Consider the following 17,054-nt stretch of genomic DNA (forward strand, 5'->3'; position numbering starts at 1 on the left):
TCCCACGTTGCAGGCAGATTCTTTATCAACTGAGCCATGAGGGAAGCCCTCTGAGATCCTTAAAACTTCTCAAATGCAGAAGCTAAATTCCTAGATCAGCCTTAGGAATTCTTTTCTTGGGGACATGAATCTTTGCCAGTAATTCACAAATGGATGTGAAGGGTCCATAGCATATATGAAATGAATTCATTTTGCTAGTCAGTGAATTAAATAAAGTGAGTTTACCAGTAATTATCTTTTTTGAGTTTTATAAGATTTCTTACAATCACATAAAAGGTGATAATAAAAAAGTATAGCTAACTTTTACTTGTCAGTCATCAACAAAAGCAGTAATGTTATAAATAAAAGTTCTTTGAATAAAGAAAATAGTACTTAGTGCCTATATATCAGTATCAGATTAAGTATCTATACTAATAATTTTGGTATATGGCCATGATTCACAGTAAACATTCCAGTAAAAGTATTAATGATACAACTCTAGAAATCAAAAGACATTCTGATTAGAAATATAGAGAGTTGTTAAGATAAGCTTTTATTTCTGTAATATAACTATTAGCATTATGATAACTATTATGTATTTAACAAGGTTTGTAGATACACTCTGGAGCTTCCCTGGTGGCTCAGCAGTAAAGAATCTATCTGCGAAGCAGGAGAGATGGGTTTGATCCCTGGGTCAGGAAGATCCCCTGGAGAAGGAAATGGCAACCCATTACAGTATTCTTGCCCAGGAAATGCCATGGATAAAGGAGCCTGGTGGCCTACAGTCCATGGGGTCACAAAAGAGTTGGACACGACTCAGTAACTAAACAACAGTAGCTTAGATACTGACATGTGTGTATGTCTGTGTATGCACATGTGTACATTCGTACCCACCTCTTGCGTGCTTTACCTTTCAGAATATAGACTGTTTACGAAACATTCTTCCTGTCATGAAAAACTGATGCGCTGTGATCATACCAACTAAAACAATGCATACTGAGCACACTGCACTCCCGGAACTATGAAAACTAAGAATGCTGTTCTTTCGATGTCAAAGTAGTCGTGAATGTGCCATGATGAATAACAGGTGTCCGTGCCAAAAATTCTGAGCACAAATTGATGGCTTCATTACAAACCAAAGCAATAGTAAAAAGCTATATAAAAGACTAAATACTTCTAACCAAAAATACTACTAGATGAAACAGTTAAATAATTACTTTGCAAAATCAAATTTTATTTAAGATAATATTAATGTTTTAGAGGCCTTCCCAAGTGGTGCTAGTGGTAAAGAACTCACCTGCCAATGTAGGAGACCTAAGAGACCCAGGTCCGATCCATGGGTTGGGAAGATCCCCTGGAAGAGGGCGTGGCAATCCACTCCAGTATTCTTGCCTGGGGAATCCCCATGGACAGGGCAGCCTGGCGGGCTACATGCAGAGAACATCATGTGAAATGCCGGGCTGGATGAAGCACAAGCTGGAATCAAGATTGCCAGGTGAAATATCAATAACCTCAGATACACAGATGACACCACTCTTATGGCAGAAAAGCGAAGAACTCAAGAACTTCTTGATGAAAGTGAAAGAGGAGAATGAAAAAGTTGGCTTAAAACTCAACATTCAGAAAAGTAAGATCATGACATCCAGTCCCATCAGTTCAAGGCAAATAGATGGAGAAATAATGGAAACAGTGAGAAACGTCATTTTGGGGGGCTCCGGAGAAGACTCTTGAGAGTCCCTTGAACTCCAAGGAGATCCAACCAGTCCATCCTAAAGGAAATCAGTCCTGAATATTCATTGGAAGGACTGATGTTGAAGTTGAAACTCCAATACTTTGGCCACCTGATGCAAAGAACTGACTCATTGGAAAAGACCTTGATGCTGGGAAAGATTGAAGGCAGGAGGAGAAGCGGACGACAGAGGATGAGATGGTTGGATGGCATCACCGACTCGATGGACATGAGTTTGAGCAAGCTTTGGGAGTTGGTGATGGACAGGGAAACCTGGCATGCTACAGTCCATGGGGTGACAAAGAGTCGGACATGACTGAGCAACTGAACTGAACTAAACTGAACTGAATGTTTTAGAGGAAAAGAGCCCATTTACACTAGGTGAATTCAAGCTTCACATTTCAGTTTTATAATTAGAGTGGATCTGTAATTTATTGTCAAATGACAACACTTTTGAGAGGAAAAGTAGTAGTAACAATAATCAGTGGGAGACAGCAGGCATAAAGGGAGGCCAGCCCAGCCAAATCTGATCATGTGGGAACCTTACTTGTAATTAAAAATGTCAACAAATCTGAATCTTCTTTGATCTACTAGGTTTTTTAAATTTTACTTTTAAATACTAAAGCCTGTGCATAGCTCATTATATACAGATGGAAAGGAGAGAGAAAGTGTGTGTCTTTAAAATCCATTCTGAATAAATTATAGCCCTATTATGCCCCTGTGTGGCCAGCCGGCACAGCAAACTCACTGACATACATTAAGTCACAAAGAAATAATTACAAGGTTTGGAGGAAAAGAACAAGAAATATTACTAAAAATCAGAAAAAGCAAAACTTAGAAAATACTAAGTACATTTTCTCCACAAATTTTATTACAAAAGATAATCATCATTATCATGTTATTTAAATACTGCTCAAAGCAAATGATTACTCAAGGCACTGAATACTGTTAAAAATATACCTTCTAGCATCCCAACATTTTTGCTTGCTTCCAAAGATAAGATCACAAATCTGGATTCCATAATGAACTTAGTACTTCAGAATTTTGTTGCTGGTAACAAAAGGAATTATCTTTACATCCTGATCAAGTCATTTAACTTGGGGCAAAATGAGTTTAGGGTAAGAAATTTTGATAATAAGAATATAAATGAAAGTGTCATTTCATCAAAACCTATCAAGTGGATTTACATCAGATGCAGACACAGATTTTTATTTTTCTTGTTGGACCTTTGGTTTTGTTATTTTAATTATAAAAGAAGATGATACTCTGCCACCTCTTTTACGTACAAAAATGGTACTTAAGAAGCACAAGATAGGAGAGTCACCTAAGAACTTTCAGTTTAAAATGTAAGAGCTATGTTATATCGTTTCCAATAAAAAGTCCATCTAAAATATTTTTATTATTTTCAAACAAAAGAAATTTCAATTATTCATTAGATAATAAAATATTTTAACAATCTATACATATCTCTGGTTTAGTGACTTAGGATACATCAAATATTATTGTGTATTGAAAATCTTCACTTCTTTGACAAACTGAATCTGAAAATATTTTTGGAGTAATTATTATGGAAGATTTTAATTTTTTTAACCTTTTATTGCTTATATGTCATAGAGGTAATCTGCCCTAGCACCTGAAAATCTGATGAAAGTTGAGCTGCAGATTTAGGGACAAGATTAGTTACCTAGAAAAAGTCTCAAGAAAACTATTTGAAACAGTCCTCTTTCAATAATAGATTATCTACAATTGACATGTTGTACTATTCTAGTAATTTCTCCTAGAAAGTAATTCAGAATAAAATATAATGCGATTGCCCATACCTATGATGTTATGTTTCTGTCACTTTAAAGATCATACTTAATGTCACAATACAATAACTGAATATTCCATTTCAATTAATACTACTAAACAATAATTATTCATGTAATAACAACCAACACTATTCTTTCCAGAGTGATAGTTATAGAAATGATGCTTCAACTTTAAGACCATTATTATGTACAGTCCACAAAGCTGAAAGGCCTATTATTTAGATACATTTTTAAAGTTATTGTAAGAGTACAACGTCTGATGACATACTCAGATCATCTTTGTTCTATAAATTTTTCTTCAAGGATGATTTTTTATTCTACATCTTACTTTCTGATTTAATGTCTAAGCAAAGTAAGAATTTTAAAAAACTACTGTATCTGATTCAAACACAAAGAAATCAAAACATTAAAATATGTGGAGATACTAATTACAAGCTCATATAAACTCATTTTCCTCTATCATATTTCTTAAATAATAACTATTTGCATAACTGGTTTTGCTTATTAAAAGTAAATCAAGTAGTTTATATTTATGAAAATCAATAGATTGACAGGCAAAAAATGTCATGTTTTCTTAAGACTAACAAGTTAAAGATATAAAGACAGGGGATTTATTCCTCCTAAAATAGAATAAATTCTTCATTTACTAACTGTAGTTTCAGATAACTTTAGATAAAAAATTTTTAAAGTTAAATCAGGCTGATCTTACAAAAGCATTAGAAACTTCACAATTTGATGTTTAACTGCAGCAACCTGAAACTCCAGGTTTTAATCATGAAAACATTGCAATTATGAGCATGCCCATTATAATAGAAACTTGAAGCCAAGCAAAAGAATCGGAGTCAGGATACACAAAATTCCCTCAAGAAATAGATGTTTTTCAAATTTTAAAACTACTAACATTTACTTTAAAACAAATTCCATACCGTGCTGTTAATAGCACAACTTCTAAAGTGAATGTGCACTCAGCCCTAACATTAATAAACACATAAGCTCTTGGCATTACAAAAAAAGAAACAGAAATCAAACAAGGAAAAGATGTACAAAGGATAAGTACCCATCCTAAAAGTCTGATAGCTTCAGATCATGGAAATTTTAAGAAAGCCATGCTGCTTCTTTTACATAAATGTAAAATGCAATACAGATTATTTTTATCATTACATAAACTCAAGCAATGTATTTCTAAACTAAAAAAAAAAGTATCTTAAAATATAGACAGTCTCTTTTAGAATATCACAGAATTTCATAACTCATATATTTTTAACTAGTCCAAAAACTAAATGTAGAAAAAAAAAATCAAATTAGTTAATTGAACAGAACTGTAGAAGGAAAGAAGTGAAATTTACAAAAAACGGATGTTATTCCATATTTCATGAAAAGGTCATAGATAAATATATCATCAGTAAACATTTTAAATTTCAACAAATTCTAAAAGCTTCCTTTTCACTTGCTAAATTAAAACAAATACTGGGTAATAGGTATTTTTTTAATCCTAAAATAGCCTGCCTCACACTGTTCAGAGATCCTAGAAGAGACCAGCAAAAATGCATTCAATATTCTATGCACTCTTAGTTCCCCCTCAATTTCCAGAAGGTTTCAGTACATTATCATGTTCACTGTATTTCTTTCTCAGTCTTTCTCTACACATATTTAGTTAAAATGGGGTCTTTCTTAAACAAGGTATATAACATCAGAAATACTCAAAAGGCAAACAACTTAAATGAGGGAAAAACTGGGTGATAAAACTGCATTTCAAAAGCATTCTTTAATAAGCTAACTGTTACAGTGAAAGCCAGAGAAACCATCTAAAACATATGTCCGTGATTTAACAACCTTCACCATACACACATACACACACACTGAAAAAGATCAAGTTGAAAAAGCAATAGGAATTTATAACAAAGCATCCTTCCAAACTAGCCGATCTCATACAGAGCATTATTAGCAGTTCCATAACATAGCTTGTTTTAAAGTGATTATTGATCTACCCTGCATAGAGGGTAGGTCTTGGACCTAGAAAACGTCTTCTGCATGTTTTACAAAAAGCATGCATGACTGCTAATTCACATTTTCCAACAAATCACATATGATTATATAGCCCCATCCTTACATATGCAATGCAATCACTGCCGTGATCACAAAGGAAAAAACCTATCAGACATTTTAAATTAATCATTTTATTTATTAGAAAATGAAATCATGAAACAGCCTGTATTACATTTCAGAGGTCAAGCTAGTTAAATTTAAGATGTTTTTGTGCCTTGAAGTAAGCTTATTTTCCTTTTTAAAATCAATTAAGAACTACATAAAATTTTATGTTTAAGATTAAAAAGACGACACCCTTATAATACTATTTCAATACAGAACAATGTTACAGACTTAAGATTCTTATTCTGAAAATATCAATTCTAAAAGAATATATAGTTTAGCTTTACTCACCTTGCATTGTTCAGCGTTTGTCCAAAAAGCTCATTTTGTAAAATATTTGGTGGGGATGAAAAAACCCCATGAAAATGAGATAAAACAGAATTGCAGACCTGGCGCAATGTCTCAAATTGCATTTTCCTTCCTTTTTTTTTTTTTTCCCTTCTCTTATTTTTCCTTACCACCTGTCTTTAAAGTCATCTATTTGCAGACACCATCAAATAAAAACATGCCAATCAAGTTCCATATTTCTCCTGAGCTCTGTAAAAACTGTGCTTAAATGAGCAGAGGTTGAGAGTTAATTGTACAGTCATTATTCTTCTAATTCAGTCGTAGAAGATTCAGTACCCGTGCGGCTTTCAGCTTTCTCCTGACTGTAGCAAGAATTCTAAACAGCAGTAAGCTTTTTGGGCATTCCCAGCTGAAGTGTGAAGCTGAGCTGCTTTCATGTACTCTACTCATATTTCTCTAAGCCTATTAAACACACGCAATGAATAGATGCTGTCGTCAGGAGTTTCAGCACATCTGGCTGCCAGCAATAAAATCTCAGAAGTAATAAAAATGGGCCAAGGTATCTTCCCAATGTTACTACTGGGTAAGATGGGAAGAAATTATACATTCCCCAACCCTTTTCTCTTTCCCTGAAAAATGAATAACTCCAGCAACAGAGTATATAGGTCTCATTAGTGTACAGGCTACTGCATAGGGCCAAAACATTCAAAAAATAAGCAGCTAACCTTCTTTTGATATCACGAAACAATAAAAATGTAACAGACAATAGGGTTTTTATTGCCTGATTTGTAATGTCATACTTTGAAAGAGACATTTGGAAAAGACATGTACTTAGCTGTCTTAATTTCCTATTTAATTTTAAAATGTCTTCATCTACTTATTTTTAAAGGAAAGTGAATAATGTTCAGCTGGGCCCTTTTTAAAGGCCATACATAGTATGAAAGTGTTAGTCACTCAGTCATTTCCAATTCTTTGCAACCCCATGTACTGTATAGCCCACCAGGCTCCTCTGTCCATGGGGATTCTCCAGGCAAGAAAAACTGGAGTGAGTTGCCATTCCCCTCTCCTGGGGACCTTATCAATCCAAGGATTAAACCTGGGTCTCTCACATTGCAGGCAGATTCTTTACCATCTGAGCCATCACGGAAGCCCATACATAGTATGATTTTACATGATTATTCAAGTAATGCTAGAAAAAAATTGTACCTTATCAATTAAAAATGAAACAGCACACATAAAATATGAACTTTCCCACAAATCAAAAAAATACAACTAAGGCTAGAGAGACTTTATCAACTATTATTTATTCCAATAACGGCAGTCACAGTATTTTTTAGAAGGATATTTCCTGAAGGTGCCAATGGTCTTAACAGTACTCCAGATCACTGTCCATTCTAAACGTGTAACTCTGATTTAGCTAAAATCTTAAGTTACTCTACATCCAGGATCATTCATCTTTCTACAAAAGATGCTCTAAAAGTAGTGTGTAAACCAAATTTTAAAAATCAACTCACAAAAAAAAAAAAAAAATCAACTCACTTATAGGATGATCAATATATTTATTGATCTTTAACTGCTCCTAAATCATGACATTTCTTTAATAAATACATCTCTTTTAGCCCTTTTCTCTGAACTTTTAGCCTTAACTTCTTCTATCCCCTTCCACACACATACCACTATCAATAAATAAGCAGTTAAGTGCTTATTTAAATACACTGAAACTTTTTTATAAACTAGTGAATTCTTTTTGATGCGAATAAACATGTCACAAAATAACAACATAAAAGAAACAATACTAAAATTTTTAAAGATAAAAAGTAAGCATGTAATAATATAAATTTTTAAACAACTAATTTACTCTTTTAATAAATTAAGATCTTCAATAATGGGTTTGTCCTCAACTAAGAGAGGTCTGGTAAAAGGACTTCTCTGGTGGCTCAGACGGTAAAGTGTCTGCCTACAATGCAGAAGACCCAGGTTCAATCCCTGGGTTAGGAAGATCTCCTGGAGAAGGAAATGGCAACCCACTCCAGTATTCTTGCCTGGAAAATCCCATGGATGAAGGAGCCTGGTAGACTGCTATCCATGGGGTCACAAAGAGTCGGACACGACTGAGCAACTTCACTTTCTTTAAGAGTGCTCCTATTTTGCTTATTATTTTAGATTTTAATAGGTATACACTAATATGTTTATGAAATATATACACACACAATAATCATAAACTATTTTTAGCTTATTAAGTATTAATACTTCTAAATTTTTTAATATTTAGAAAACATGAACAAGTGATTATTGCTACTATTTTATGGATGAAAAGAAACTAAGGTATTAAGGGATTAAAGATCCCACAGCTTGTAAAATAGTATTTGAATGAAGGTCTTTACTTTGGGCTCCATTTAACATGCTTCTTGCCTATTCTATCTTCTATACACGTGCACACATGGGTACCCACACATACACACACATACACACTTGTATTTGTAAATAAAAAATAAGTGAAAGTGTTAGTCATTCAGTCAACTATGACTCTTTGCGACCCCAAAGACTGTAGCCCACCAGGCTCCTCTGTCCATGGGGATTCTCCAGGTAAGAATACTGGAGTGGGTAGCCATGTTCTCCTCCAGGAATCTTCCCAACCCAGGGATCAAACCTAAGTTTTCTGCATTGCAGGCAGATTCTTTACCATCTGAGCCACCAGGGAAGCCCATTTGTAAATAAATCAGCCTCAATACATGAATAAGAAACCTATTTCTCAGTGATGCGATCAAGTATATTTCAAAGTAAACATGTCAAATTTTTAAAATTCACAAATAATTTTAAGTGGGTTTCTTCCATTTAACTCAGACAGAAGCAACCTGATGTGCTTCAAATTGTTAAGCCTCTGATTACAAGTTGATTTTTACACCCATGAAAAGTCAATTTCTATAAGTGGAAATACACACTTTTAAGTTCTTAATTTCCAAAACTTAGAGTATCTGTGATATAACATGTGTGTGTGTATGTGTGTGTGTGTGTATACACATATATATACCCAACGCCTTGTGGGTAGATTCAATTTTTATAAATAGGAGACTTCCCTGGTGGTACGGTGGATGAGAATCCGCCTACCAATTCAGGGTACACAGGTTCATTCCCTCTCCCGGGAATATCCCACATTCCATGGGGCAACTAAGCCCTGGCGCCACAGCTACTGAGCCTGTGTGCTGCAAATACTGAAGCCCACGGGCCTGGAGCCAAAGAAGCCCCAGCAATGAGAAGCTCGCTCACCACAACTATAGAAAGCCCATGTGCAAAAATGAAGACCTCGCGTAAGCAAAAGTAAATTAAATATTTTTTTAAATTCTTATAAATAATCCAAAGCCATTTTAAAGCAAGTCTATTAAATATGAAGGTGACTAGACTGCAAAATAGTCTGTTGTTAAAAAATGTTTTCTTTTGTGTTTCAAAATTAAATCTTAAGGCAAGCTCACAGCAAGAGTTTCAAAAATGGTCTAAGCAATAGAAAGACTACTGGAATGAGCCTCAAAATGGCTTCTTCGAAGTAAAGAATACAGCAGCTGCCTTCCTCGGAGTCTTATTTCCAGCTGTCACTATATTACACACAGTACTGGTCGGCTTCCTCACAGTTTCTTCAACATTCCAGAAGAGGTTTCTTCTACTTCTCTACCTCTCTATCACCTCTCACCTTCTCATACTCATCCTTAAGGGTTCAAATGTCACTTTCTCAAGAAGACTTTCTTTAACCTAGATTAGGTCCCCCATTATCCACCTTCACGGTACCCTATACTTTTCCTTCACAGCATTTGATAAAAGCATAACTATATATTTACTTGAAAAAAGTCTGTCTTTCACTCTCAGTTCCATGAGATTAAGACACACGTTTATCTGTCTACCACAATGCCTAGTAGACAGTAGATGTTTAACAAATAAGAAGCCTAAATTTTATGAAATTTTATAAATTTTATGTTTTAGTCATATCGTAAAGTAGTACAGGAAACCTCTCAGAGCTTAATTTGGTTGTTAGTTTCCGTGCTGGTTTTTTTGTTTTGGCCAGCCATATCATGTTATAAAGGCTCGTAAATACGAGAACAACCAATATTCGCAACCAAAAACATTGTGCGTTGGATGGACCTTGTAATTTGTTATAAATATCCTAAATATTATAAAGAATGTTTATACCTAATATTTGTTTTAAATTTCTATATACTGAAGGCTCACAAGTAATATAAATATCAGAGGCTTCTATAAGGACAGAAGAACATAGCACTTGTAGTCAAAAGGCCTGGATTTAAGTACTGACTCCAACCCTACCTAGCCATGAAACCTCAGGATGTTCAGTTTATATATCTGAGCTATGTTTCTTCAAATGTAAAATAAACTACATCACTTACTTAGGGTATTATTATATCAAAACAAATGTATTTTATAAACTGTGAAGTATGCTGTATGTGGGCGTAACCTCACTGTGAATTATCCAAGGAATCAAATTATTGGAACCAAGATTCTAACAATAACGTCCCTGCTGCTGGTGCTTGGTCACTTCAGTCGCGTCCGACTCTGTGCGACTCTGTGGACTGTAGCCCGCCAGGTTCTTCTGTCCACGGAATCCTCCAGGTCAAGAGTACTGGAGTGGGTTGCCATGCCCTCCTTCAGGGGATCTTCCCAGCGCAGGGATCAAACGAGCTCAGAGTCTCCTGCATCGCAGGCAGATTCTTTACCACTGAGCAACCAGGGAAGCCCAACAATAGCATTAGGTATCTTTTATTCATCATATTTATTTATGCAACAAATATTTATAGGATTTCTTTGTGTAAAGTTCTACAACTCTGTTCATTAGATGTTGAGGGGATAAAATGCTTATGCTTACCCTTTTCTGCAAAAATGAGATAAATTCAGAATGTCCTTCAAGTAAGGTCAGTTCCATACTTAAATCTAGTCCTGCAGAGGCATTAACACGCACAAATGGTATTGCTCGTAGCAAGTGCTTTCTCTGTGGCCATTCTATTAGAAAATTTAGCTCCTCAATGGAAATAGTGTTAACTAGAGTTCCCACAGAAGATGTTAAGAAACTTTAAGCAGCACAGGCAATTTCATTAAAGATGACAGGAAAAAAGTCAATCAACACCAACAAGTTAAACCTTTTTAAAGCAATCTCAAATTTTCAAATAAAAATAATAACAATTTATTTTGCCTATTAAATTGGCAAAGTATTGGCTAGAAAGTCAGAGAATGGCCACGTAAATAAACTGCATTTATTGTCAGGACTGTATACTGATAGAACCTTTTGAGAAATATTAAGTAGTATGTGGCAAAAACTTTTAAAATGCTCAAACTCTGAGAGAACACTAGGAGAATAAACAATGAAATGTTGATATTGACTACTTCTGGGTGAAAATATCACAGAATTGTTTTTTCTTATTCTGTAGCTTTTGGTACGCTATCCACAAGAAAGACCAAAACGTAAACTATGTAACATGGAGAATTCTATAATTACAGCGAAATCTTTAACCATAATATATTATGATGCTAGCCCATAAACTTTCACTTAGCAATGCTCAAGTAAATCAAATACTAGATTATTAATTTTCACATTATTGGCTATATCCATCTCTGGGTCAGGAAGATCCCCTTGGAGAAGGAAATAGCAACCCACTCCATTATTCTGCCTGGGAAATCCTATGGACAGAGGAGCCTGGCAGGCTACAGTCCATGAGTTCACAGAGTCAAACACAACTAGTGATTACACAACAACAAATTAGCAGTGACATCTGTTTTCTTCTTTATCAATAAGTTCTTAAAATTCTGTAATCAGTAAAACTGCTTAATTAGTACCATGAAAATCCAAACAAATGAGAAAACAAAATTTAGCACTAACTTCTTTATATTATCTTCAAAAATATTTGAAGTATAAATCTTAAAATTATTAGTATTTCAGAATCTTGGTTTACAAATTTCTAGTGTCAATAAGTGAGATATCTTAAGTTTAATGCAAACTCAAAAATTAGATGAATGAATAAAAATTAGGAAATTATGCTCTTCTTAAGAGTACATGTGTCTAAGGCATACACTTATGGCATATTTAAATTTTATGTTCTAAAGATGTCTAATTCCAAACATGTCTGGATTTATTTTTAATGTTTAAGAGTACCAAAATATTTCTTTTAAAATGCTACACACATGAAAACATTTAAATATTACTAATCAATTAGTGAAATTATGTTATATAGTATGTATAATCCATAAGAAAAATCCCTGAAACATTAAAAGAATCTTTCGTTTTCTTAAAATATAGATCTGTAGCTCTATCTATATAATTATAACAACTGCATTATCTCTTCTATTGTAATATTTTTGCTCCATTGACTTTCTGAAGCATCTGATAAAAATCTAAGGCTTATAAGAAAGATGATCCAGAGAATAAGGTGTCTTTATATGCTTTGCAAATAAAAGTCTTGCATTGTAAATATGTCCCTGAGGCAAGACCATGAAACCATTTACCTAAGGGATAACAAATAAGCAAAGAAATAGGAAGAAGATGAAATTTCTAACAAAAAAAGGGAAAGAAAAGACGTTCAATAAATGTAAACTGGCCTGTGCTTCAACTTAGGCTGGACCGTACAGTACATCTAAGAAAGAAACAGAGGAAGAGTAGCCCAGACCTAAGTAAGCACAAAAGTCTAAAGATTTCATATAAAAGTCAGAAAGGAGTTTAGTTCAAAATACCTACAGCAGTTTTCATAGTCAGCTTTTTAAGTTGATAGTGTTGTTTTCAGTTGTTTTCTGACATACAAAAAAAAAAAAAATTCTGTAGCACTTCCCAGAGCTTAAACTCTGTATCCAATCTGCCTAGTTTTGACCACTGCAGCAGAACAGATTCAACAGTTTCTACCATCTAATTCAGAAAGGAAAGGAAAAACAATGACAGCATCCACAAATGTATGAAGTCCCACCAGCATTCTCATCTCCCTGATCCCTCTGTCTAGGCCAAATCTATGAGGGCTAACGCCACTGCGCTGTAACCAAGTTGCAGATCTAGAAGGACTTCAGGGCCACTTCAACAGTCCAAAGCAGCGCTTACCAGAGCAGTCCCCACACTTATAAGCTGGCACCAGCAGGAATACCTCTCCTATCAGATTCAAGAATTAGGCTACAGCGTACCAATTCTAGATTTAAACTCCAGAATGAAAACATCCAGAGTGATTGTCTGCTCTGACACCCAAAAGGTCTAGCTGTTAGAGGAAAGAGAACCAAGATCTCAGAAAATACAATCTGGTAAGTCCCTCCAGAATTAGGACTGCTGATTCTGAGTAAATATTCCCTTGATAATCATCAAGAGAATAACTGGAAGCAATACTACAACTTCAGGGAGCAAGATCCATAGGAATAAGGTCCAACTCCACTTCTAATAGCTCCACTGTCTGGGAACCACAGTACAGAAATGATGATAGCCTTGGGACTCCAAGCACTCAACCTAATCTTGCAAACTGCCTCCATAAGGCACTCTACTACCTAGTAAATTCCAAGTATCCATAGATTCTTCATGAAAGAAATGCTGACCGCATATTGTCATTATATGAAAATGAAAAATGATAATCATTGCCACGATAAATATGTTTTAGCAAAATAAGGGGGACAATGAAATACTGTGCAATAATACTGGCCTACAAGAGTTCCCATCCACAATTCCATTCTTTCTTTTTTTATTCTTTTCCATCATGATGGAAAATAAGATACTGATATTGAATGTACACACTTCATTTCTTTCATACAATTTCCTTCTACTCATTATTTCATGAAATAAAGGAGGAGTTGGAGATTTCATAAATACACCAAAAAATTATCTCACCACATGTGGATGCAAGAACATCAATTAGAAAGCTAATAAGGTAGCCAAAGCAAGTTAATAGTTGGCTTGAATTAAATATAGCAGTAAAATGGAGGCACAGGAAGACAAAAAGTAGATGTTAAATCAACAAGACACAATGATGATTTGCCACAGGGGTGGGAGGGGGTGTATGAAGGTCAAGAGAGGCATCAAAAATGACTCTCAGATGTCTTTCTTAAGTAATCAAGCAGAGAGTCTTAACATTTCCTAAGACAGAGAATGCCAAAGGAGGAGCAGACTGAGGGAAAGGAAAGGGGAAGATGATGAGTTGCTGAATTTAAGGAGCATGTAAGACAGCTAGAAAGACAAATAAGTAGGCAATTGGATTATGTCACTCCAGAGTTCAGAAAAGCGTTCTCAGCCAAAGATATAAATTCAGGAAGCATCAGCATGTTAGTAATGATTTCAACCAAGCAAGCAGATGAGATCACCCAGAGAAAGTTCAAAATGGTAAAAAAAAAAAAAAAAAAAAAGCATAAGACAGTGCACCAGGAAACTAAGCTCCACACTGTCATCAGATAAGGAAGAAGCATAAAGAATAAAGAGATAAAGAGAAGCCACAGAGGTGGGAGGACATCAGGAAAGCATGGTGGTCTCCAAGTCAATAAAAGACAACATTCTAAGAAGACTGATATGACTGTATTATATATTCTGCCATCTGGAATGGAAAGATTTGCCCCTTGTAATGCTGTGCTTCAGAACAGTTCTGTGGAAAATAGCTCTTTGACCTGAAATCACTTGCTCTAGAGGAAAGCCAGACCTAGCTTATGAGAGTGGACTGAGAGCAGACATCCCTAAGCTTCCTTCGTAAGCCCTCTTCCCTTCCTTGCAAGAAGGTAAGCAAACAAAATTTTTAGTCTTCGTTCAGCCAAAGCAGGAAACTCTGTGCAAATAAATGCAAATCTACATGTATTTTGATCCAATTCTATCAACTGAAAAATCTAGTTAGATATGCCTGGTCCTTAGAAACGGACAGAAATCAATACTAATCAGAGAATCTAGAGCTACTTATGAGTGAATCTGTTTAAGCACCAAATTTGAAAGTAGAAAAGAAACTAAAATATAACAAAGAGCTTTCTAGCAATTTTCTACCTAGCTTCCTTTTTTCTTACTAACTTCTTCCTAAAATATCTAGCTTACTTACTATTAACTCTATTTTAGAACCCTCTTGCTCTAGAAAATTTTGTTGCTGTTGTTCAGTAGGTAAGTTGTATCGATCCTTTGCAACCCCATGGACTGCAACATGCCAGTCTCCTCTGTCCTCCACTATACCCGGAGTTTGCTCAAATTCATGACCATTGAGTTGGTGAGTGGGTAATGCTATCTAACCATCTCATCCTCTTACACTCCCTTCTCCTTTTGCCTTCAATCTTTCCCATCATCAGGGTCTTTTCCAATGAGTTGGCTCTTCGCATCAGGTCGCCAAAGTATTGGAGCTTCAGCTGAATATTCAATGAATATTCAAAGTTGATTTCTTTTAGGATTGACTGGTTTGACCTCCTTGCAGTCCAAGACACTCAAGAGTCTTCTCCAGCACCACAATTTGAAGGCATCAGTTGTTGGTGCTCAACCATCTTTATGGTCCAACTCTCACATTCAGACACAACTACTTGAAAAATCATAGCTTTCACTATACAGACTTTTGTTGCAAAGTGATGTCTCTACTTTTTAATACGCTCTCTAGATTTGTCATAGCTTCCCTTCCAAGGAGCAAGTGTCTTTCAGTTTCATGGCTGCAGTCACAGTCCACAGTGATTTTGGAGCCCAAGGGAGGAGAAAAAAAATCTTTCACTGCTTCCACTTTTTCGATTTGCCATGAAATGATGGAACTGGATCCCGTGATCTTAGTGTTTCTAGTGTTGAGTTTCAAACCAGTTTTTTCACTCTCCTTGAATAGTACTTGTAATGACAATGGATAATATTTACTTTATGTGTGAAGTAAGTCACCGGGGATTGGATTAATATATTACTTCCTATCTTAAAAGGACCCCCCGTGATGTCATACTCTGTTCTAGGCACTGCCTCATCTTTATGCTCCTCTTCTCAGCAAAATGCTTTGAAAAAATTGTCAACAGGTGCTATGTCTACCTCCTCATTTCACATTCTCTTCTCAATCTATAACAATAGAGTTTCCATCACTAATATGCCACTGAGATGGCTCTCATCAGTGACTTCCATGTTGCCATATTCCAAAACAATTCTCTGTTCTTTTCTTAACACAACTTCACTCTAGTATTTGACACTGATGCCATGCCGTCTATAGTTCTTAAACCACCTTCACTCTTTGTTCCTGAGACATATTCTCCTTATTTTCCTCCTTTTGGTGGCTTTTTTTTTTTTTCTCAGCCTTTTTTGCTCAGTTTTTCCCTTCTTAGAACACCACCACTAGGAGTTTTCCTTAATCTTTTTCTTTTACACTCCACCACATATATTCATTCTATCAGTAGTAGATTGTGTCAACTCCATCTTCAAAATGGAACACAAGTCCAACAACATCCATCTTGTTACTATAATTCTAGCTCGAGTCACCGACATCTCTCTCTTAGACTACCTAGATAGCCTAATTTCTCTCTGCACTAATACTTGTCTCCTACAAACCATTCTTACATAGCAAAATGACCCTATGAAAATATAAATAATATCATGTTACTGCCATATTTAAAGCCTACAATGGTATCCTATTACATTTAAAACAAGATCTAAACTTCCTTACTTTACAGAAAGGGAGATGCATTTTTTTTTGTCCTAGTGGTTGGTGACAAAGTTAGAATAAGCAATCACCTCTTACTCCTTACATAGTACCACCATGTCATTGTTATTCAGAAACTCCTACGGATGCTCTCATTTAAAATGTAAGCTACTTTTACAGTTTATAAGTGTTCCCAGAATGCAAAAAAGAAAAGATAATATGAAAATACAAGTAAAAGACCAACTTAGTCCTTAGACATAAATATAACCACCAAACTTCATATTTTTTTTGAGAAAGCAAAACACTAACGTGCACTGGAGCACTGGATCAAAATATATTTAGGCAGAGGGGAAAATACCACAATGAAAAAAATAAAATTTTCCTAAGTCTCCCTATTCACATGACCCTAATTCTTATTAAGCAGAGTCAACCAGAAGAAATGGGAGTCTTACCACTTTCCAGACAGAAATAATAAATCAACCTCAAAACTTTCAACTATGTCAAATAATTTATACAAATGAATTT

The 17,054-nt window shown here is 35.2% G+C and overlaps 1 protein-coding gene across 33 annotated transcripts in view; it reads right to left on the minus strand.

The window, feature by feature from the left end:
- The window catches only part of RIMS2 (regulating synaptic membrane exocytosis 2), a 590,415-nt gene that overhangs the window by 366,923 nt on the left and 206,438 nt on the right, over window positions 1–17,054 (minus strand). For 10 of the 33 annotated variants that reach the window (XM_043880163.1, XM_043880174.1, XM_043880162.1 and 7 more), the window contains exon 1: window positions 5,959–6,373. The exons of 21 other annotated variants lie outside the window; for them this stretch is intronic. In XM_043880163.1, coding sequence (XP_043736098.1) covers window positions 5,959–6,080 — 122 coding nt within the window. In that variant the 5' untranslated portion in view covers window positions 6,081–6,373. Of the gene's footprint in view, window positions 1–5,958; window positions 6,374–17,054 lie in introns of those variants that run through there. 2 more of the 33 variants (XM_043880158.1, XM_043880150.1) reach the window with 1 other exon arrangement.

This window comes from Cervus elaphus, chromosome 21 (assembly GCF_910594005.1).
Source record: "Cervus elaphus chromosome 21, mCerEla1.1, whole genome shotgun sequence".
Lineage (NCBI taxonomy): Eukaryota > Metazoa > Chordata > Mammalia > Artiodactyla > Cervidae > Cervus > Cervus elaphus.